At 42.6% G+C, this 24,527-nt stretch overlaps 1 protein-coding gene across 1 annotated transcript in view; it reads right to left on the bottom strand.

Moving 5' to 3' along the window:
• Positions 1 to 4,095: 4,095 nt before the first annotated feature.
• The window catches only part of LOC119650265 (kin of IRRE-like protein 2), a 435,476-nt gene continuing 415,044 nt past the window's right edge, over positions 4,096 to 24,527 (bottom strand). Inside the window, exon 9 of the mRNA XM_038052879.1 lies at positions 4,096 to 5,649. Coding sequence (XP_037908807.1) covers positions 5,510 to 5,649 — 140 coding nt within the window. The 3' untranslated portion in view covers positions 4,096 to 5,509. The remainder of the gene's footprint in view (positions 5,650 to 24,527) is intronic.

A 24,527-nucleotide genomic window follows, 5' to 3' on the forward strand; every position in this document is an offset into this window, starting at 1 on the left:
CGAGGTTCATGGGGGTTATGGTTGGCGAAGAGAGACCTTCGGGTCTCAGCGTAGTGTTGCATTTCAGCACGGGTGCCGGACTCCTTAGTTCGGTAGAGATTTTGGTAGGTCTTGCATCCACCAGTATGAATGCTGAGCCATGCACTCGGTATAGACTGGTACAGTCGTAGCTTGCTAGGGCGGGGTTCTGATGTGGTCACAAAATCAATTCGTGTCTTGAGAAGTCCGTGGGAATAAGTCCACGAGACAGGCAGGTACTCACGTTAAGCCCGGTGACGTAACCGTACTTTTCATCTGAAAATGTAAATGAAACTCATGCTTCCAAGTAACAACCCACAATTTAATTGCTTCCATAATTCGGTTTTTTTACAATGCTTCTGTAATAATATCTAACTTATATCTAAAAGTTTTTGAATCGAGAAAGATAGCTATAGTCAAACATAACAAATCAATTAGTTAAAAACTGCATTTTTTTCACGATTCCAAAGTCATACAACCGATTTTCACCATTCATTTTCAATATGCTTGTATACATTTCAATTTATTAGGTGTGGGAACTATATTCTAAAAGAATCTTTTGGTGGGATTTGATTGTGAAAAGATGACCGCCTGTAGATTATGTGATATTTTCTCTAATCATAACTTCTTTCTTTCCGTGTTTCTTGAAAACAGCGAATACTATGCCAAGGATCACATTTCTTCCGGGATTCTTGCGAATAGATCATTCTGGGCGTTTTTAAAATAATGGAAAGGCTGCCTTAACATAGTATTATAGTTTGAAAGGGCATTCTGTTAGGCAAAATATGGGTCCGAACTAAGGCTATTTTAGCTTATATTTCAAGCTAAACCCGTGATCTGAGAAAAGGCAGAGCATAGGGGCATGAGGATCATTGGTCTATCCGAGAGTAACTTTCTAAAACTTTTTCCTCTATCTAGATTGAATTACTGTCGATAATTGGGGTACTCTCATGGGACTCAAGGCCAGTGTTTAAATTGGTTTGTTGGGTTGCCAATTATTACTCTGATATTGTCACAATCTCGACTCACGCTGAGTTTTACCTGATGCCGGCACTAAATGGGTAATACTATCACACTAATGTTTTGCAAGATTTTCGGTTGGGTAGTTTCTGAGGGGTGTACTCGCCCTTCTCCCGTTTGCGACTCATTCCAAAACTAATACTTACTTCTAGTTGGGACTAATTGAAACTTTTCATTCGATATCACACATGGTTATATTCGGTGTAAAAATTCAGCACCCCTCTTCTACTTGTATGGGAATTCCCCTTAAGTTTAACGAGAAGCGATATAATTTACCACATGTGTGGAGGTTCACAGTTGTCTCTACCAAATTTCTTGCCAATAGGTATAATCAATTCTGAGAGATTTACGCGTAATAGACAGACCGGCAGACAGACAGAAATTGGTGTTTGCAGTGGGTAAGCCAATTGACAATTTATAAATTTCAAATATAGCTAGAGAATGGAGCAAGATGTTCAACATAGAGGTCAAGTTTCAATTCCGTTGTGAAAGGGTTTCGCTGTAGCGGGCCTGCAATCTACGAGCGAATATGCTAAGGAGGAGCCGTTTAAAAACGTAAAGGATCCTTTTAATTGCAGCACTAGGATACACCAATTGTAAGTATAACAGAAAAGCGACAAATGTCGTTATTGCTGCAATTGGCGAGGACATAAATTGGAGAGAAAAGGAACACCACAAAGGGATCGTGGCTAGATGAGCTGATTAAACAAAAAGCGAGCCAATATGTGCGGACATCCTTCGGAAACTTAAGGGAGGCAGTCCCCCCTGTACTATATATATACCGGATTGGGCGCATGCAGAAAGGCGATTTACGTCTTGACCTTAGGTATGGAGAGACTAAATCTCACGATCTCCATAAGAAGATCGAATCATCGCTGGGCAAACCAGCGGAGGTGAAGGTGAGCCAGGATTCAATGCTGATTAAGTACAACAACTTGGGCTAGATACGATTCTTGAGTACAATGTGATAAGGCTACGTAAAGCATATGGTAATACTAGCCTTACTATTCAAAGCTATTACTGTTGGCACAATTCGCGTCGGCTGGACGAAAACAGATATCGTCCTGCTATTTAGAGAAACACAGGAAAGTAACATCGAGTATATCAGAGGCACTGACACATGTTCAGAGTTAATAAAGGCGGTTTTAGTTTTTCGTAAATGAAGATCCTGAAGCTGAATTTAAACCTTTACATGCAACCCAGGACCTACTCATTCAAAGCATGCTTGAAAATAACATTATAAAGATCTCCAGAGTGGCTTTTTTGTATCAGACAGAAATGGGAAGGCAGCAATCTGGACCTGTGCAAACCAAGCATTCAAAAATATGAGCAATAATCCAGAAGTTGAATTCACACGACCTAAAGTAGATGGCATTCACATATTCCGTTGCCACGGTGTACTAAGTATCACGCTAGATGAGCCCGTAATGATGGTGGAAAGATTAGCTTCAGAAGAAGGTCGTCACAATTCGCTTGGGCCGGAGATTCGGGTAGTCACAAAACAAATGCAAGAGGGCGTAAATTGCTTAAAGTATTTTCACGTTTGGGTGTTGTTCTGGCAAATACTGGCGGTGTCTACACTTTTCCGAGACGGTATATGGGATGAGAGAGCAATATATGTACAGGAGCCATCAGGTTATCATTTTCCACAAGGAGCGTAGGACAGGAGCAAAGCATATCAAGAAAACTGCAGCAGCGGGTTGGATATCCAAGAAACTTCATAAGTAAATGTTCGAAGAAATACTGCTGCAGGAGCAGATGCCGATGGGAAACAAACACAATGGTGATGCAGGTTCTTGACAGGATGAAGAAAGCATATGACGCTTCCATGCCAGCCGCACTGTACTTAAGAAAAGCATGCCAAATTTCTGGTTGAATGCCGAAATTGAAGAATTTTGCAAAGTTCGCCTTAAAGAAACGAGGTACAGCAAATGAAGTAGCAACTGACCTGAGCCTAATGAGTAGCACAACCGATATAAAAAGGGGAGGGATGAACTGCAAGCAGTCATCTCTAGAAGTAAAACTGAAGAAGACATGAAAGCGACGAAGAAGATTGTTGATAAAGATAAAGCTCCAGGGTTAGACGGGATGGCGAATAAAACTAATAAATAAAGTAGTTGTAAAGTGGTTCGCTGAAACATTTAGGACGTACCTCAAAAAAGGGATTTTACCGGAAAAGTGAAGGAAACAGGAGCTTGTGCTAAACCCGGAGCCAAATAAACCTGATCTTTGTGATCCTTGGTCTTATGCCTATTAAATGACATTAGCAAACTTTTCGAACGAGTAGGCTTGCACCGAGCACAGAAAGAGAGGATGGTCTGTCAGATAGGCAGTTTGGATTTCGAAAGGCAAGATACATGGTGCACATACTCATCAAATTTCTCCTGAAGAGGCTATAGTGCTACGATTCGGATGCCGAACCTAAGACAAATAAAACAATCTGTGGGCTTCCACAAAGATTAGTCCTCCATCTCTCCTGTGGAAAATAATGTATGACGGAATTTCCAAGTTGCCGCTGCAAAAATGAGGCAATTTTTGACGTCAGATCTTGGCTAGAAGACGCTGGTGTGGCGCTCGCAGAGCATAAAATCGATGTAGTTTTAATCACCAAGCAAAGGAATGAAACGTCGAACATCATACATTCGTAGCCAGGGTTTAAATACGTAGGAGTCACGATTGAATAAAAAATTATATTCAAGCCTTGAGAATTTAGCAACATCGGTTTCCGGGGTTTCTAAATGTTTGACAATAGAATAACTGAATGTAGGTGGCTCTTGGCAATTCCGGCTCCTTATTTCGAGAGTTGTCAGCTATATCTTGCTTTATGCAGCTTCAGCATAGGTATCAGCATTAAAACTATAAGTAAATCGGAGAAAAAGCGATTCAATGCATAATGAATGTCGTGCGCTTACCATACAACATCAGGCGAAGCATTACCTGTAATAGCAGGCAATGGCGAAAGAGGGTCGATGCCTCTGTGACCTATCATATGCAAGTCCTGCTTCCATCGAAGTGAAGCTATTTTGGTCTTGATTCAGATAAATCACATTGGACCCACAGGATTATTCAAGATGTCACAAAATGGAGCAAATAAAGACACGGTGAAGTTAGCTACGGCCTAACTCAATTCTTAAGCGGACACGGAGAGTAGCGTGCATACCTTTATCGCTACGGCCGAGACGACTCCCCATATTGGCCGACAAGCGAGATGATTACAGAGGATGAGTTGTTGTTTTTAATAGCCCGAGGTTTGCTACCCACAGAGCGGAGGCGGAAATTGACTCCGGGCGAGGTTGTCACCTAAGAATATCGTCGACTACATGCTAGCTTCTGAACAAATTGGAAGGCGGTGGAAAAATTAATGAAGGCGATCCACAATTTGCTGTAGAAGGGAGAGCTTCAGAGGAAAGTAGGAAATAATTATACTAGCCGCCGTAGTTCGTAACTGAACCTGCCTCGCGAGGTAATACTGAAGTGACAGCCCCGCAGAGTAAAAAAAGGAGAAGGAGGTGGTTTAGTTGGTAAGTCCAGTCTCACATAACCGGATGATAGAAGTGGTAAGTTGTGAACCATTCCACCTTCCAATGCAAAAAAAGGCAGATATACAGACGGACGGACAGACAGATCGACTGAAAACCTACTTTAATAAGGTAAAAACCTATTTTAAGGCGGTAATAGTATTGTACATTGGGAATACCCGCCGAAAACCCGCCGCAATAAAAAATATGTTTGCAGAACGGTGCACTTTTGCGTGGTTTGGACTAGACCGATATTCAAAACTTAAATAAAAAATATTGATTTCATCTACGCGAAACAACCCAGAATAACGGTTAGATTTACCTGATCGTATTTTGTCATTAAGTTAGTGACGGTATGACCTGATGGACTACAGTACGAGCTAGGTCATTTCTTGTAGAGATTTTCAGTTAATCCTCACACCCAATAATGAAAACTTTCTCTAGTATTTTTTGGTGTAATTAGATTACGTCTAAACATTTCACTTATGGATCTGAAGATGATTTTATCATTTGCTGCCATTTAATATAAATGATAAAAAATTCTGGAGCGTAAACAGAAACACTTACATAAGTATTTACAGGGAGAGTCTTTCATAATCACGTAGAAGTGGAGATTGTATCTCCGAAAGTAGAATGCAAAGCAACATTTCATTTAGGAATACATACATACATAGATAGGGTGGTACTATACAGTATTAGTGCAAAGTTGAGTATACCTTACAAAGCTAACGTTTGTTACCTACAAATTTCAATGCATTATACAATTTGCTCATGAGTAACCAATTTTCCTAGCTTACATGTCCTTACAGTACTTTTAGCTTTTCACTAGTTTGTTCGTAACTTTTTTCGTTCGTAAGTTTTGCTACCTTAAAAGATCTGATGTCCTGGGAAACGGTATGGTATTCAACTGTATTGCAGATTGAAGATATTTTCATGTTTGAACCTTGTATTTATCATCTGGTTCTGCTTGGCGACAATGAGAAGTTTAATTGTGATGTGTTATATGAAAATAATATGAAGAGTAGAAAACAAATCCCAATCCAACTGTGCTGACATCCGGACGATCCTGTTTGCATGGCCTCTGGATGTTCTCCTGAAAATTAAGAAAGAGAAAATTGTTAATTATTGGCCTTCTTTGAATTGGAAAAATCTATGTACATAAATATACTCTTGCTGTCAATACCAGAATTATATTTTTGGTGGGGATCGGGTGGCCATTTTTAACAGGAATAATTGGATCATCTTTCTATTCAAAGCTCTCGTTAGAAACCATGCAGAGAGGAAGATAAATATCTTGCGAAATGACAAAATGCGACTGGCGATGATCCAAAAATCAGCCTCTCTCCTATTGGTCGTGGGAAGAGATACCCCAAAAACCTAAAAAGGTTGCGAAATTTCCTGTGAAGGGTGCTTCTTTGCCAGGCAGGCTTGAGGATGTTTGCAGGCTTTGATCACTTCGATATCTTACGTGTGATTATACACGATGGTTCCTTTTATATAGCTTGTAACCTATATGCGATGAATACACCCGATTTTCAATTCGATGTGAAATTGGCATTTTATCTCTTAGGCAATTTTGACCTACTATAACTTTGTTAGTAATGAAAGAATTTCCACCAAACTTCCAGTGTCATGCCTACTATAAAAGTATATCATTTTAGGGATCTAGGATGAACTTAATATAATTAATTATATACTATTATTAACTTTATTTGAGAGGGAGATTGTAATGAAGAGTACTTTGAGGCCTAGTTACCGTACGCACGAATCACCAGATTTTTAGGTTGAGTAATTTTTAAGAACGGGTCCTTGAAATAATTGAACCCTTTTCAGCTCCCGCAACTAATGTGAAAACTAATTCCCGCCTCGAAAACTGTCCATTATTTTGTACCATACATGACCCCCCCCTTTTGTAATGTATGGAGATCCTCCCTTAAACGTAACGTAGACCGATGTTACTCACTGCATGCATGGAGAATCCCTGTTTCCAGCTTTCCATTGAATTTCGATCAATCGGAGTGGCTGTTCAGTTTCAGTTAAAATCCATTACCCTATAGTTCATACTTAAATTCAAGCAGATATAATAACAAAAATCATGCCACCGTGAAAATTTTTAAAGAAAAGCAATAAATAGAATTGAAAGCCTTAAATAATACTAAAAAAATAATAATGGAAAATATTATATAATAGCCACATTGAATGGAACTGTGAAGGGGGTGAACTATGAGCTATTGGCTCCGAAAACAAAAGAATGTGGCATCTCTAGAGGGTGGTTGTAGTTACCATAACCTTTTCAGCTGCAGGTATTATACCCAAATCCGTCACGGTTTCGCTTGCTTGATATCCTGAGACTCATACACAGTCTAGTCCAAACCGTGTAGAAATACACCAGTTTTCGATGGATTCTCCTATTAATTTACCACAGACCACCACCTCCAAAGCTCCTTTAAATTTATCTTTAAGAAGGTAGTCCGCCCATGTTCAGTGCTTGGCACCTAGTGCTAATATTAGGTAAAATCCGGCATCTGCGATACCATACGAAAAAATTAAAACAATAAAAAACCATAAAATTGAGTATAAAATGCATTGGGATAAATGCTTAGATTATGGAATAAAAGTAAGGAAATGACGATACAAAAGCAAAAAAAAAAAATACCCTCCCTTTCCAGAGCGCTCAAAGAGGAAAGGTTATTCCTGAACAGTTTGACTTTTCTTTCTTTCTTGCGTGAATAATATGTAAATAAAAAATTCAAACGTTTAATTATATAAGCAACAACACCCCGCCCTTAGATTGATTTTCATTTCATTTTTTTCCGTATGGGCTAAATATTCAGACTGTACGTCTTGTAACGTTGGTTCAACGAATTAGTCAATTCTTCAAAGTTCCTCTTGTCGAAATATAGCAATGTACTTGTTACTTCTGAAATTGAAGCTGTCGTTAATGTCGGGTCGTAATGTTCCTCGATTTCTCAGCCACTTTCAGGGTAGAAAGAAATAAGACGAGCGGCCAGAACGATAGTCGCGTTGAAGACTGTGAAAGTGAATTGACTGACACTCCTTTGCGCTCAGAGTGTACGGACGCTGCCGACAAAACAACTTCAAAGAGTGCCTCTGCCCTGGGAGCAGCGTGATTGAACTGGTTAGCAGATTTAGTTTCCTCTTTTTCATACATGGATTTGGTGCTCCCTCAATCCCAAATAAAAAAAAAACACAAAAAAGCCTAAATTGAGTAGCAGCTAGCATTCAATTATATTCACAAATTAGCGGAAATTCAGGTTCTGTCAGTGAGCCCGGTGGGAGCCGAACTCAATTCAAATTAGGTAAGTGTACGTCTTACCGGTAGAAACTAAAGAAAGGTCATCGCATTGCGCTCAATCCTCATGTATCTGATAATCTCATTCTCGTTTTGCGTTCAACATCTGGCGCCTTGCTTAATTTGGGACCTCGTTCCGTTTTTAAGGTTTGTCTGTCTATCCGTCTGCTTGTCAGGCGCATTTTTCTCAGCAACGGGTACACTTATTGGCATGGAATTTGATGGAAAGGTGGGAACTCTGAATCCCCATACATGCATTACATTGTTGCAAATTAAACTTAAGGGGGCTCCCCATACACCTAAGTGAGGTGGGTAACATTTTTTTACCGAAATTGCCATATGGGGTACCAAATGAAAGGCCTCGGTTAGTATTTTGGAGGAATGTACGGATCTAAAGGACTCATACTCAGAAACTAGCCAATCGAAAAATCTGCAAAAAATAATTTCTGTTACGATATCCGTTCAAATAAACTTGATAATAGTACATTATTGCATCGCATTTTGAAAATTTACTGCAAACCCCCTTTAAGTTCATCTTCGATCCTCAAAAGTAAGGTAGACTTTTCTCCTTTTTCCTATTTTTCTCCCTCGACGATTACATTCCTTGTCGTGGTGAGGGAGCTCAGTAAGGAAGAACCTGCGGCTAAGGGGAAACCGAAGCGGCAGTGGTCCTCGGATGATCCGACCTCTTCGACACAAATGGCAGCAAAGAGGGCTCGGCCGGCAACGGTTAGGCCCTCATTTGCAGCCAAGGCTATCGAAGCCGATGGATGGGTCTTGTATGACGACTCTTATCTATCCGGTTACGATACTGAGCAGTGCGAATAGTTTGGAGGAAACTCCTCCTAGCTGTAAGGATTGCATACTCGCAAGGCATTAAGCTTTGCTTTGAGTCGGTAGGTGTATACCGTAAAATGTTACGGCTAAACTTTGCCGGCGAAGACATGAACGAGTGGTTCAGGCAGTACTGCTTCTCCCTCAACGATGTGCGGGAGGGTGGGCGACTAACCCTGAAAAAGTGCTTCTTGTAGCTTTCAGAAAAAGAGCGGAATGGTGCTGGGGTTCTGCAACAACTTGGTGTGCAGAATTAATATTGTACTTCCAGCTGGATGCTGCTAGGCATCAAAACAGTAGAGAGAGCCAATAGGTCGCGAACTTTTCTCACTATCGGCGTTCCCGAACCCGATGTTAAGAAGATTCGGAGAAAATCGGGCTGCCGGTTCTACTACGGGCTACGGATCGTCAAGTTATAAGTGTCAGCTCCTAAAACCATTGAAGAGGACGTGTAGCCCTTGGTATCTTCATCTGCAGCGTAGATGAGGTGCCACATTTCCCAAATAAATTTGTAGCATTGTAAAGTGGCGATTGCACTTATCAGTCGTCGGATCAATAGCTGGAAGACATTTATATACCTTATACAAGAATCGTGGTTTGTTGGTGGGGTTGTCAGGGGTCTAAACTTAACTGGCGGATGTGAAGGTGTTATTTATTTCCAAATCAGAGAAACCCATCTACACAGGCGCAAAAAGTTTAGACCGATCAATTTAACGTCTTTTCTACTAAAAGGACTAGAAAGACTAGTAGATCGGTTCGGTTAGACAACATGCTTACCAGAACGGCAAATCCACGGAGACAGCGCTCCACGAGCTCACGGCAAAAAATTGAAAAGGCAATGTCCGAAAAAGAATATGCCTTAGGCGCATTCATGGACATCGAAGGTGCCTTCAATTATGCCTCATTCGCGGCAATTTGTGATGCGGGAAGACAGAATGGAATCGAACTGCTGCTAATCAGTTGGATTCTTCACATGCTAAAGTGGAGAAAAATCGACATATTGGTCGATCAGAAGTCTATTGAAGCAGGATGTTTTAGGGGCTGCTCACAGGGAGGGGTCCTCTCTCCGCTATTATGGCTCTTGGCATCCATATTATCCAGCTCTTGGACGATAAAAAAGTCTTCACACAAGCATTTGCGGACGACCTAGCCGAAATAACTTACTTCCTTCATCAGTACAAGGAAAAAGTGATCCGTGGTGCTGAGGTAAATGCGAGGAGCATGATCTAATTTAAGTCCACCCACTGCCTTCATCTAAATTGAGGAGGCGGCGCGAGATCTCGAGCTGTATATCAACGAAGGCAAGACAAAACATAATATATGGTGGCAACTTCAGCACCAAAAATCAACCAACTAACATCAAACCGCACTGGTCAAACGGGAAGAATAAAGATAGGAGACTACAACTTTGAAAGCGTTGATAATTTTTCTTATCTACGGTCAAAAATCACATCCGGTAACAGCTCTGACGGTGAAATCCGGGCACGGATGTTGGGTGCTAGCAGAGCCTATTTCATTTTACAAAAACTATTCCGCTCGAAACGTCTCGCCATAGAGTCAAATTTCTTACTGTACAAGACGACAATGATCTTGCCAGTCCTCATATATTCCTCGGAAACTTGGGTTCTTAGCAAGAAAAATTGCGAACTCTTGGCCGCGTTCGAGAGAAGAATCCTCCGAAGAATTTTTGACTCCCTACATGAGGATGGACGATTCTGTAGCCTATATAACGACGAAATCTATGAGCGATACCATGACCATGAGGTTGTGGATAAAATCCGGCTCAATAGGTTACGGTGGGCGGGTCACTTAATCCGTATGGATTAGGATGATCTAGCCCGGAAAGCCCGGATACCGGTTGTTGCGCCGTTGATGATGATATACTCATTACAATAATGTATTATTAATAACTATACATATTCGAACGTATATCAATATGAAGGGTATTTCGGAGCTTAGGCACCATAAAGTAGCTTCCGGTCATTTTTTTCAGATTCATCGGTTGGGTAGGTTCTAAGAAAGGCCCGGTGAAAGAAATTACTCTTTTCCAACCCCCACACTCTCCCCTTGCGAATTAAGTGTGAAAGCTGAGCCCAGTTTTGAAAAGTATTAATCGGGTTTTTTTATTTGAATATCTACAAGACTATATTTGGTAAAAAGAAATTTTACACCTCCGCTTTTGCATGTATGGGGGCCTCTTCTCAAATTTCACTTAGAACGATATTATTCACTGTATGTGGAGCGTTCACATTTCTTACCTTTCCACCAAATTTGGTGTCAATAGGTGTAATCGTTTCCGAGAAAAATGCGACAGACAGACAGACAATAAACCGATTTCAATAAGGTATTGTATTGGTATTGTTTCGCGCAAGAGCTAGTATCAGAAGGTCATTCATATTTTCAACAAGAGTGCGAAGAATAAGGAGGTTGGTATTGTCGATGAAGGGAATGAAAACGACCTCACTAAATGATATTCAATAATAACGAACGCTTGCAAGCAGATGGTGCAAGCGGAAGATGGAAGCTTTAACTGATTTCAAGATGAGGTGGATCATAACAGTAAGAAAAGCAGAGTGTGAAAGGGCTCAGATGCTAAGCAATCGTTGCAGATAGCGACGCAGCAAGGATCGGCTGACGAAGCCCGCGTTGTGAAGGATTTAAGTGGTGTGGTCAGGAGCCACATACTGATGATGAAGAGTAACGGGAGCCGGCGATCCTCCTACATAAGCGGACCATGCTGAGGGTAGCGGAGGTAAATCTGCCGCATCCGCAATGCAGCTAGACTAGCCAGTTGATCTTCTTTGAGGTGGGAGGGAGCTTTGGGTGGGAGGAGGTACAAAACAAATGTTACAATTGATTCCACAGCACTAGATATGCTAGTTATGGAACATATACCGTTGCTAGGATGAGGCCTCACGCTATTATGTGTCCAGACCTGAGTTCCAGGAGCAGGCGGGAACCTAAAACGTGCATATTTCCTTGTTCTACCTGGCTCACAATTGATGAGTGTCGCCGGAAAAAACAAAAGAGCAGAGGTCTGGCATCGCATCGAGGAAAGCCAACCTATTAATAGGCTCTGATGCCAATGTAAAGCCAACGTTTTGGAGTAGTTCGGCAATTAGCGAAAGAAGTGAGCCTCTCTTCGACTTTATTACTAACCCAAACCAATCAGTGTGTAACATTTCCCCATCTCGGGGAATAATTACCGTTGGGGTCAGTGTTCTCACAGCCGAAAATAAGAGGGTGCAGACCTGGATGGTTTCTGATTGGAGATCTCGCTATGGAAGTTTGCTACTTTTTCAGAGATCTCAGAAGGATTAATTGTAGGCAGGGAGATGGTCTAGTAATCAAGTTATCAAGGACGGTGCTCATAGATTTCGTCATTGTGTAGGCTACGGATGGAATGTTCTGGTGAAATGTGGGAGCTGCATCTCCGGATGCACTTTCCGAAGGGCACTGCGGTCAAAACCCCCTTTTGGAAGTTAAGGAGCCCTAGTCGGTGCTGTCCTTGGTAGTGAGGAACAGAGTTCAATGGATACTGGACAGGAGCGATGTGATTCGTTGGTCTTTACACTATGAGTGAAATTATGAAGCAGTGTCGTAAGTTAAATTGGAGAATAAAGATAGAGCTGATAATTAACAAGGCCTGTGTAGCTTTCACGCCTGTAAGTGCACCTTTGTGAAGAAACGGCGTCTCCGGTGGTGAATTGGTTCTTTGGATGCACACACACGCCGCATTCAAAGTACGGTTCTATTGTGCGGTGGCCAACTAATGTAATCTAAAGAACAATAAGCGCAGATACTATCGGGGGATTACATTCTTGGCCGGCAGGTGCCTTTAATGTGTTCTCCATCTGAATCTTCGTATTAAATATGCTCTACCAGCTAGGGCAGATCTATCGGCGATATGTAGCGGGGATACACGGATCAAAGATGATCTGCAAATGACAAGCACGGTATAGTTGCGCCTTATGATCTTCTAGGATTCGCCAGTGTATTCCAAACGAATGTACTGGCTTCCCTATGGCTGGGGTGGTTGCGTTTGCGTGGGGGCGTGTGATCCGTTTTGGTAACTTTCATTCCGAGCATTTGTGTTAATCTTAGTGAGAATGACAATCCAGTAGACGATGTGTTAATTACTTGTATAATCCACATTGGTGGCACTTAGAAGTTAACGTAATTAATTGATTGTAATCTGGTTTAATTGATGTAAATTAATTCCTCTCTAGGTGAATATATCTGATATTGTGGCCTATTCACTGTATTGGACAATGGTGAAACACTACTTGATACAGGTTCCCGTAGGCATTATGATACATTACCATTCGACATGACATACGGTTTATGTATACGCCAAAGGCAGAAATATGCCAGACAACAATGAAGCTATTCATTCCAAGTTCTTCATCAAAGACGTTCGTCCCTAATCAAATTATTTCATTAGTTTCTTATTAGCCCGCCTGATATCATCACTAGACTACCCTTCCCATAACTTACCCATCCCATACCGTGGCGGAAAACTGAGCATGTAAAAAGCAATTCCTAATTTTCTGTCTACCATTATTAAATTGATTCTCATTATCGGAACATCTACCGTAAACATTTGCCTTTTTCATTTGCTTGGAATAGCAATCCAAGAATTTGTTTTCGCATCTTAACGATATCCCGCTGAGACATTACGTCGGAATCCAGACACATTTAGAAGGGCTGTACGTGTATTGCACTTAAGTTAATTAGAAATAAAGATACGCTTGTTGTCGTCACTTAGAGAGTCTGATTTGACGCGAGGAACATGGATTCCAGGAACGTACTTACCAAGATAATTGCTGAAGTGAAGATGTCAGAATCTGAGCAGTGGAGCTAGAATTTCTCCCAATTTGAGATGGGTCTCAGTAAACAGCTTTCAGAAGTTACACTTGAGTATTCTTCTAAAGGTTGCTAGATGGAAGGAAAGGAATTTTGACCTTCGCCCCAAAAGCACTTACCATGTCCTCGATAAATCAAAACTCCTCCCCGGACATCATTATCTCACATCTCTCATATGCTATCGATAACCAATTACCAAAAAAATCTTATTGGCAATATTTTATCCTGAATTTCAATGTGTCCTATATATACCCACACAAGTATATAACTATCATAGATTGGATCACGAAGACCATATAAATAAAATGGATCATTACAGACGAGCTTAGGATTTCCTACTTATACATTTCGACGATATATATCTCCTTTGACCGTGGTCGCACCTTTTCCTATCATTTTGTTTGATGGGGCGAACTACCACTCATAAATAATTTAATTCGAAGGTACCACTCATGCTACACTGTTTCCTAACATTTCCATTTTTTCTTGAGATTTTCCAAGGGAATCTCCCCATTTTTCACAATTTAGAAAAACCGGAAAATAAGGAATGGTTTCGAAATAAAAACGTAACAAAGCGATAAAAAGGGAGAAAGAAGTGGAATGATGGCTGACGGAGGGTTCCAATTTGCTCGTTGATATAATAGAAGGAATAAGATGTCGGTATTCAAAAAAGATATTCCGTTTGTGGTGCTTGTGAATAAAGGAAGTGGGTTGTTTGATCATCCATACAGCGATTTCGGTTCGAAATGAATGGGCATTGAAACGAGGGCTTGGTATCAGTTCAATTGGTTGTTTCGCTGCGCGTTGCGACTGGGCTGATGCTAATTATCTAGAATTTTGATAGAAGCTTTCATCTATGGATTTACAATGAAGCATGAACACAAAGATGATGGCCGAGTTGGTTTAAATCCGGGTCTCGTACCCCGGGGTTCGAATACTGGTATATTATGGCTCTTTGTGTTCGGCTTTGTACTTGCCTCGTATCTGTAGGCTTATGAATGGTACAGAATTAAGTGCGACGATATTGGAACTTGAACTATGCACATACATGCTGACAATGGAATATCAAAAAGATGATGATACCTAAGAAGCGAATGTGCAGATGTCTAATGCTCCACAAAAGTATGAACAAAAGACATGTAAGTACAAAACTGTGATTCGTCCTATGATATTTTAAGTTTCCGGAAAGTAGTACGAATATGAGTTGACTTTTTCTAATTTTGTTAATATTAGTAGTAGGGTGACGTGCCGTCCCACAACTGGTATTCTTTGTTATTGTCGAGTCAAGGATCCGTGACGATATTTGCGAGAGAAGCGTCTTCGATGGTATGATCTAAATTATGATCTAAAGTCTTGCAGAATTCGTATTTCTGTGACGAATTCCAGGGGGAAGGGGCGGCGGCCCCAGCAAATTTCAAAAATAAATGAGTATACTATTACAAAACGGAGCCCTCAACATCTGCGAGCCACTTTGGTCACGCTGCTCCCAGGGTAGAGGTGAGGCAGCATCTGAGGAATTGCCTATGTCCTGGTAAGAAACCGTATAGCCGTCATCGTCTGACATTTTTGTAAAGTTTGGGTGCTAAGCCTTAAACGAGGGGTCCGTGGACCAAAAAAATAGGGAGTAATTTAAGCATTAAGTTGATGCGGACTTAGGACCCCACAATTCTCAAAAAAAAATATATTTTCAGCTCTGGCCAACCTCTGGTCAATAAGGCGGATTTGGGCGCAATATAATTCGTAGTCATGTCGTGTTCTACGAATTATATAAAGGAGTACTCAACATCTGCGAGCCGTTTCGGTCACGCTGCTCCCAGCGCAGAGCTGAGGCAGCGTCTGACAATTTGCCTCTGTTCTGGTAAGAAACCGTAAAGCCGTCATCGCCTGACATTTTTGTAAAGTTTGGGTGCTAAGCCCTAAACGAGGGGTCCGTGGACCAAAAAAAGAGGGAGTAAGTTGCTCCTCATTTGGTCTGGTCCAGCATTAAGTTGATGCAGACTTAGGACCCCACAATTCTCAAAAAAATATAGTATACTATTATCACATTTTATTGACCAGGGGTCAGAACAAGAAGGATTTTCAGGACTATATGCTAGCCCTTGAGGAACTCTTTCAAGTTTATCAGTTGGACAGCTTCTGAGAATAAGCCTGTTTATTACATTTGGGAAAAAATGTACCTATTTTCTTTGGGTGAATGGGGACTTCCGTTAAACCTCATACGGAATAATATTATTGACTGGATTTCACAGTCTGCATATGTTCACCAAGTTTCATTTCAATATATATATATGCATATATATATGTTTAGGAATATAGGGGATCCTAAGTGCACATTCACATGATGTTGGACCGGACCAAATGGAGAGCAAATTACTCCCACCGTGTTTGATCCGCGGATACCTTGTTTGGGACATAGCCCCCAAGCATTCAAAAAACAAAAAAGGACTAACGGCTCCGTCCAGGGCAGAGGCAACTCTTCAGACGGTGCATCACCTCTACCCTGGGAGCAGCGTGACCGAAAGTGGGTTTTTGAATGCTTGGGTGCTATGCTTTCCATCTGGTCCGGTCCAACATCATGTAAATGTGGACTTAGGATCCCCCATATCCTAAATTATTACCTAGCTTTAGTCTAGCTTAGCTTCAATATAATTCGCAACCTTGTCGATTGCGATTATATAAAGACGTGTTTTTCCACCTGTTATCACTTTTGATCACGCTGCTGACAGGGCAGAGATGAGGCAGCGTTTGAAGAGTTGCCTCTGCTCTGGACGAAACCGTTAGTCCATTTTTGTTTTATATATATAGTTCAAAAAGCCCACGGACCCTCTTCCTGCCCAACCGGACCGAGGGGCGACCAACCTAAGGATGGGCTGAAGGCAACATCCAAAGGCCCGCATCACAGCGATGATGCGTTTTAACGCAAAGTGTGTGCGACCATGCGAAAATGTATTGCTACATCCCGATTGTCGCAAACACTTCAGCCAATGACGCGGAGGTCCTACACTACAGAGACATGGATCTTATATTGAAGACAGTGCGGATCAAGACTGAAACCCATTAGGTCAGATTGTTACCGGACAGGACTCTTCGGACTATAGCACAGGTTGCAAGGATAACTGCTTTTTGCATCTCCATGTATAGTCCAGCCCTAAGATCGAGCGTTTTCAGCGCTTTATGTAAGTTCTGCGGGACTAATCCCGTCGCTGAAATTATTACTGGGACTACTTGGATCTTTTGTAGTCTCCAAGTCTGCTTCATATCATCTGCCAAGGGGCCGTAGTTCCGGATTTTTTCGTGCTGTTTTTCAACAGTGTTCCGGTCCAACGGTACGGCTACATCGATTATAAAGCACGCTCGTTCTTCCTTCAGAAGCAGAACTAGATCGGGTCTGTTATGATTAACACTGTGGTCGGTGGCAATAGTGTGGTCCCACAGAAATTTGACCCGATCATTTTCCAAGATTCTCTGCGGAGTATACTTATAGTAAGGATGGTAGGTTGCCACTAAGTTATACTTCAACGCAAGGTTTTGATGGAGAATCTTGCAGACGGAGTTATGACGATTGGTGTACTCGGTACCGCTCAACATCCTGCACGCAGATGTTATGTGCTGGATGGTCTCCTCTTCACAGTTGCATAACCTACAACTGGAGTTGGTGATTGAGGAGTCGTGAAGAATGTACCGTTTATAATTTTTTGTTGGGAGCGAAGCATCCTGAATTGAAGTTAGGAATGCTTCGGTCTCATAGAAAAGTACACCATTTGTCAACCATTTGTTGGAGGCTTCGATGTCAATGCCTGACAACAACAAATTTTTTATATGACCTCCGTGAATGGGTTTTTCTTTCCATATGTCGATCTTCTGTTGGACTGAAGTAACATTCGACATGGGATCCCATTCTTTGCTTCTCAAGTTCAAAGGAGATAATTTATTATCTGCCATGACGGTAGCCTGATGTATTTGGCTAGAGGATTGTTTCTCATAGAAAAACTCACGAAGAGAATGCGCTTGATTGTAGTGCATCGTTTTTAAATCAAGTACCCCCCTTCCTCCCTGATGACGTGGGATAGTGATCCTCAATTTTTCGGCAGCTCTATTGTGCATGTTGTTGTTTGCAAGAACTACCCTTACCCGTCTATTGACAGATTCTAAATCAGTATTACTCCACTGTATCACACCGAAAGTGTATAGAAGGACGGGAATGGCAAAGGTGTTGATTGCCATGATTTTATTTTTCCCGTGCAGCTCAGTTTTAAGGACAAGATCCAGACGCCGCTCAAATTCCCCCAGCAACTTAGATTTAATTATTGCCACAGCAGGTGTTGTTGCTTGCAATATGCCGAGGTATTTGTAGACGTCGTCCGAATCCATGCCCTCAATTCGGATGTTATTTTGGCTGTATCCTTCGTTGTCGGTGTGTTTTCCCCGAACAATTGTTTTTATGCGACATTTCTCCAAACCCAACTGCATGCCGATATCCCTGCTGAACTGGATGGTGATGTCCAGCAAGGAGCGAAGTTGGTTCTCGTCTTTGGCATACAATTTGATGTCGTCAATGTACATTAAATGGCTCAATGTACATTTCGACAATATGCCATGCTTGACTTGGAACCCGTATTTGCTTTCATGCAAAAGATGGGATAGCGGATTCAAAGCCAAACAAAACCACAGTGGGCTTAGAGAGTCGCCTTGGAAAATGCCACGCCTGATTGGTATCTCTCCTGATGTTTGCGAAGATACCGATAGCTTCGTGCTCCAATTCTTCATTACTGTTCTCAGTAGAAGAACGACATTCGGGTTGATTTTATACAAGCGCAACACTTGTAGTAACCACGAATGTGATATGGAGTCAAAGGCTGATATATAATCGATGTAGGCTGTCGAGATGTTTCGTTTTTGGTGGACAGCCTGCTTTACAGCTACCGTATCGATTATAAGCTGTTCTTTGCAGCCTCGGGAGCCTTTTGCGCATCCTTTTTGCTCCTCAGCTATCAATTTATGAACATCAAGATGTTTTGAGATGTTCGCGCACAGAACTGAAGTGAAGACCTTGTAGATGGTAGGAAGACAAGTAATTGGTCGACATTTTGAAGGGCAAGAGACACCCTGTTCCTTGGGGATGAGGAAAGTTATCCCCTTGGTGAAAAATGGTGGAACTAAATCAGGATCGGCAATCATCTGATTAAATTGATTTGCCAATATCCTGTGAGTGCTCTTGAACCAGCCAGAAGTTGTGAATCTTGTCAACTCCTGGCGCCTTCCAGTTACCTGCCTTGTCAAGGGCTGCTTTAACGTCGACTTCAGTTACGTCAGGCATGGTCATTTCGGGGAGGGCCTCGCATGAGCGCATAAGGTGTGGGAGCCACGCTGCTTCTAAATTGCAACGGCTGGATTCGCTCCAAACACTTCTCCAGAAGTCTTCTGCCTGATCCAGATCGAGGTTGCTTTCCCGACTTGAGTTGGTGAGATTTTTGTAGAATCCTCGTTGGTTCTGGAAGAACAAGGTGTTGTCTGTCCTTCGCTGAAAGCTTTTCTGATACCAACGGATGCGATTGGAGCATACCGCAAGTTTCTGCTTCAGCACCTCGAGGATTTCTTCGATTGGCATATCATTGGACAGATGGTAGTTTCCAATGATGTTCGCAACGCATCTGTGCACTCTTGGTGATGGATTTCCAAGGAGTGCTTGCGTCACACGACCAATCTCCTTTCTCAACTTTTCGACTCTTTTGTTGAGTCGAAAAACCCAGAACGGTAAAGTCCTTCTGCGCATACCTCTGTTATTCGCTCTAAGATGTTGGTTATGGAGACGAATAACCGTGGCAGCTGCAACGTAGATCAGGCTGTGAACCTCTGTAGCAGTAGTCTCGCTAGCCAAACGATCAGCCAAAATTCTGTCAACGGCAGCAATGATGTTAGTAGTTGCCGAAGTAAACTTCAGTTTTGGGATCTTTGGCCTAGCATCTGGGAGAATCTCAGCATACTCTGTGAATGCGACCTGGAATGCGGTCAAAGCCTCATTATAAATTGGGTCGACATCCCCAGTTACTAAGCTTCTCCTGACTACTGGATTCATGGAGTGCCTTACAGGTGGAGTACTTGTGTTACTCCTTTGACTAGTCCGGTAATTTGATGACTCCAGCCCGAGCTCAAGTGAAACCTCTTGGAAGATTTGTTGCCTAGTTGGTAAGGCAACTCGGTTGTTATTCACTATCACCCGGTACTGGTTGACGACGTTCTGTTCCGGAACATGACTTAGCTCCGGAAATCGGGTTATGAACGCGTCATGTAGTCGATGTCTGTACCCTGATGGATTCCGTTCCAAATCCGTGACACGGTAATAGGCGCGGACGATAAATTCGTTGAGTTGGTTCGTCCAAACCATACGACGCCTAGGTCTCCCGTCCCTGGTGGTTGACGGCATAACCGCCAAAACATCCAAGGGCGAAGAGCCGCTCTGATGTTGTTGAACGACCCTTAATCGTGTTGGGTACTGTCTTCGTGTCCCTGGGGTCCCATTAAGAGAATTTAAATTATTTTCCCCAATTTTGTTCCCACGAGTATTGGGGAAGCAGTCAACCCTGCAACAGAGCCCCAATGTTGCAATGCCCCATGGTTACCTCCAAAGGTAGGGAAGGTATTTGGAGGGGAGCCGCTGAAATACAGTGTAACGTCACTGCAATTCATCCGATAGGCGCGTCGATCCCTTCACCCCGGATTACGGATTTGTTAAGGAGGTTTACTCCTCCTGATCGGGAAGAATCGGTAAGGGAGGACGAACACAAAGGGAAACGTTCTACTTGTCCGCGGCTACTTATTTACAAGATTAACTTGCGATATTCGTAGCTGACCCGGTGGGTCATGTCATTATCCGCAACCCATGACACGCGCCTGGTCGCATGCAGCTCTGCGTTTGCAACTCAGGTGAGGATAAACCAGGTACGCCAGGTATATATATATATATATATATATATATGGTTGCTATTCACCACTTGGTGGGGTATAGCAAGTCAACTAAGCGTAATCGTTCGCGTTTACCTGACATGTGCTTCAGCTCCCTCATGACTTCCTGAGGCGCTCGCATTGTTCCTTTACTATTTTGCGCCAAGTGCCCTTGGAGTGACCCCCCCCCCCCGCATCACGTACGGTCACAATACAATAGTCGCCCCTATTTAAAGTGTGACTTATCCACTGTCACTTCCGTCTTCCAATCACAGTGCATACGTGCGTCGGATCAGTGCATTCCGATAATACTACGTAGGTAGATATTAACCAAAGCTAGGAGCTTTTGGGTAACAGAGGAGTTCACTTTCCATGTGCTACTCCCATATAGCAAGTTGAGATAGCTGCGTTTCCAGATTTTGGACAATGCGGCGAAAGTGAACCTAACGCCGTTAATGCGTCGAGCAACATTCAGTTCGGTGCCCACGTCGGCAGAAACCACGCTTGCCAGATATGCAAATTCATCGACGCTTTCGATGTGCTGCCCATCAATGTCATCGTTATTTGAATTTCTGCACGTCCTCCGGACAGAGCAACATGGAGAACGTAATCGATAACAAGAATAAATCATAACATCAAAATCCCGCGAGATTTTACCTCGTTGTAACACGTGACCTTTTGCGCCATCATATGTCACTCTGATAATAGTTATTAGTTTCTCTGGAACGCCCCTCCTGCGTAGACCACTCCAGTCAAATTCACAGTTCACGTTATCGAAAGCTTTCTCAAAATCGATGAAGAGCCGAAGTTATATCTTTTCTGCTTGGAGGAACAGTCCGTATCTGCATGTTACGGTGACTAGCCATTTCACCCACGAGAGGAGGAAGCTCACAGGATCTTAATTTTCAGTTGTTCATCGTCGTGGATAAGAAGTCTACCGTTGAGACCAGAATACAAAAGTACATTGCCGTAAGTGGCAGAGAAGTGCTCTCTAGAGTCCCATCATATTATTTGGCTTTGGCCCAGGATGTCTAGTTGATACCGCCGGAATTTTCCGCTAACATGATCGAGGAGCGTGCGCGCATTCCAGAAAGTAACCATAGTCCGCTTTCGGTGGGTCGTTTCGGGGTGGCCAGTCCCTATGCGGGGCGCTGTTGACGTTTCGGTAGCTGTAGAGTTTAAAAATTTGCAGGCCACAAATTTCAATCGCCATTTTAGCTGTTAGAAGCGATAAGCGCGGGGTGTTGCTGCTCTTTTTAAAAATTTCGGCTTTGCCGTTGTGTTTGTCTTTGGAGTTATCATTTGACTTAATAAATACGTACTCATATATTTTTTTTTTGAGGCTTATGATGGACAAGTATCTGCTCATCTCTGTTGGGTGGATACCCAGAACATAAAATCAAAATGGAAGAAGAGAGATGGGGTAAGCTTACGGGGCAGGGGCTGAGAATGCCACAATCGGTGGATTATGGAGACCCCCGCCAAAGACGGCAAAAATGAAGGTTAGGAAAGCACGTTAAAGGTAGGAACTACCTTTCATGGAGGTTTGGGCAAAATAGTTGGGCTTTCCGAGTTTATCAAGGACAAGCGCAACGTGTACCAAGCTATCAAGAACATGGAATCAGCAGATTCCTAAGAGGAAAACACACTAGCAGTAACGGAAGGAACCAAAAATATGGAGGACAGAAAGCCGGTAATGCGAAGTCTAACTGGAATGAAAATAGTGGACGGACTAATGTCGTTAATAAAAAGGCGACGAAGAAAGCAAAAGCGAATTCGCTCAGAGGCAATTATTATCTCTAGGAAGGTAATCGGTCGTACGCGGAGATACTGTGTCCCAAAATATCCATTCGGAAATGTTAACAAAAAGCGGAAGACCTAGAAAGGCGGTCTCATGTTTGAGTTGAAAAAATCTACTGACGGCTTTTGTAACCAAGTTAAGAAGGGTAAAGTTCAAGGGGATAATGCAACAGTATAGGCGCGAAAATGGAGAAATTAAGAGAAGAATCCGTTGTGAGTTTAACAGAAGCCTACGCAGGACCACCGAGCGGCTACCAGTGGAGGCAGTGCAGAAATTGTTTGCCGGTCGAAAAACTTCGAATCGGATGGGTTGTCTGCCGTTTGAGAGAGCAAATTTCATAGAAGAGTTACTTCGAGTGTATCATGCACAGGCTGAAGTGGTCGGGCCGATCTTGAGCAGACCACCAACGAATCTGAGACGGAAATTGCCATCATCAGAGTAGCCTACAGAAACGGTGACGGTGGCGCATGGGTCACAGATTCAAAAGGTAGAACGACGATGTGCGCGACAATGCACTGAGTTACTTGGTGTACAGCTGGTCGCCCCATCTAGGCTCACATGTTTGAGTTTGAAGACATGTTGAAGGTGATTGGAGGTGATTTTAATGTGTGGGCCTTCGAATGTGAAAGCAAAAACAACATCGCAAAGAGCCGAAATCCACATTAGAGGTTTCTGCTCAATTGAATATAGTTCTAGGTAACAAAGGAAATGGAAACACCTTTCCTAAAAGGGGGATCTGCTTCGATACCTCGATACCGTCCTGATACGCAAGGAGCACATCCACAGCGATCATCCGACAATTGTTTTAGAACTATGGAGAGAAATGCACGGCTGGAAAAAAGCATGCCCAAACCTGCAAAGGATATCAAGTTGGTCTAGAATATGGAGGACAGAAAGCCGGTAATGCGAAGTCTAACTGGAATGAAAATAGTGGACGGACTAATGTCGTTAATAAAAAGGCGACGAAGAAAGCAAAAGCGAATTCGCTCAGAGGCAATTATTATCTCTAGGAAGGTAATCGGTCGTACGCGGAGATACTGTGTCCCAAAATATCCATTCGGAAATGTTAACAAAAAGCGGAAGACCTAGAAAGGCGGTCTCATGTTTGAGTTGAAAAAATCTACTGACGGCTTTTGTAACCAAGTTAAGAAGGGTAAAGTTCAAGGGGATAATGCAACAGTATAGGCGCGAAAATGGAGAAATTAAGAGAAGAATCCGTTGTGAGTTTAACAGAAGCCTACGCAGGACCACCGAGCGGCTACCAGTGGAGGCAGTGCAGAAATTGTTTGCCGGTCGAAAAACTTCGAATCGGATGGGTTGTCTGCCGTTTGAGAGAGCAAATTTCATAGAAGAGTTACTTCGAGTGTATCATGCACAGGCTGAAGTGGTCGGGCCGATCTTGAGCAGACCACCAACGAATCTGAGACGGAAATTGCCATCATCAGAGTAGCCTACAGAAACGGTGACGGTGGCGCATGGGTCACAGATTCAAAAGGTAGAACGACGATGTGCGCGACAATGCACTGAGTTACTTGGTGTACAGCTGGTCGCCCCATCTAGGCTCACATGTTTGAGTTTGAAGACATGTTGAAGGTGATTGGAGGTGATTTTAATGTGTGGGCCTTCGAATGTGAAAGCAAAAACAACATCGCAAAGAGCCGAAATCCACATTAGAGGTTTCTGCTCAATTGAATATAGTTCTAGGTAACAAAGGAAATGGAAACACCTTTCCTAAAAGGGGGATCTGCTTCGATACCTCGATACCGTCCTGATACGCAAGGAGCACATCCACAGCGATCATCCGACAATTGTTTTAGAACTATGGAGAGAAATGCACGGCTGGAAAAAAGCATGCCCAAACCTGCAAAGGATATCAAGTTGGTCTAGAAAAGTATTGAACGTGTGGTTAGACCAACCTATGAAGACTGGTGCCTTCATGGGAACAGCTTTCCAAGTCATAGAATGCATCGTTAAAGCATGTCACGCGCTCACGTCTCGGAGATTTTCTATGTTTGGTGAACGATTCGAAGTGTGTACATTGGAAGGAGTATTTCCTGCAGGACGCAAGCGGCAGGAGTTAGGGTTCCTGGAGTCCTGGGTAGTAAATCTCTGGTTGAGTCATCCTCCAAAAGACCCATATGTCTTCTCGACATTATAGGTGAAATATTAGAGCGGGTAACCCGCAATAGATTGCTTTCGGTTTTTGAGAGCCAAG

The sequence above is a fragment of the Hermetia illucens genome, chromosome 2 (assembly GCF_905115235.1).
Source record: "Hermetia illucens chromosome 2, iHerIll2.2.curated.20191125, whole genome shotgun sequence".
NCBI classification, from domain to species: Eukaryota; Metazoa; Arthropoda; class Insecta; order Diptera; family Stratiomyidae; genus Hermetia; species Hermetia illucens.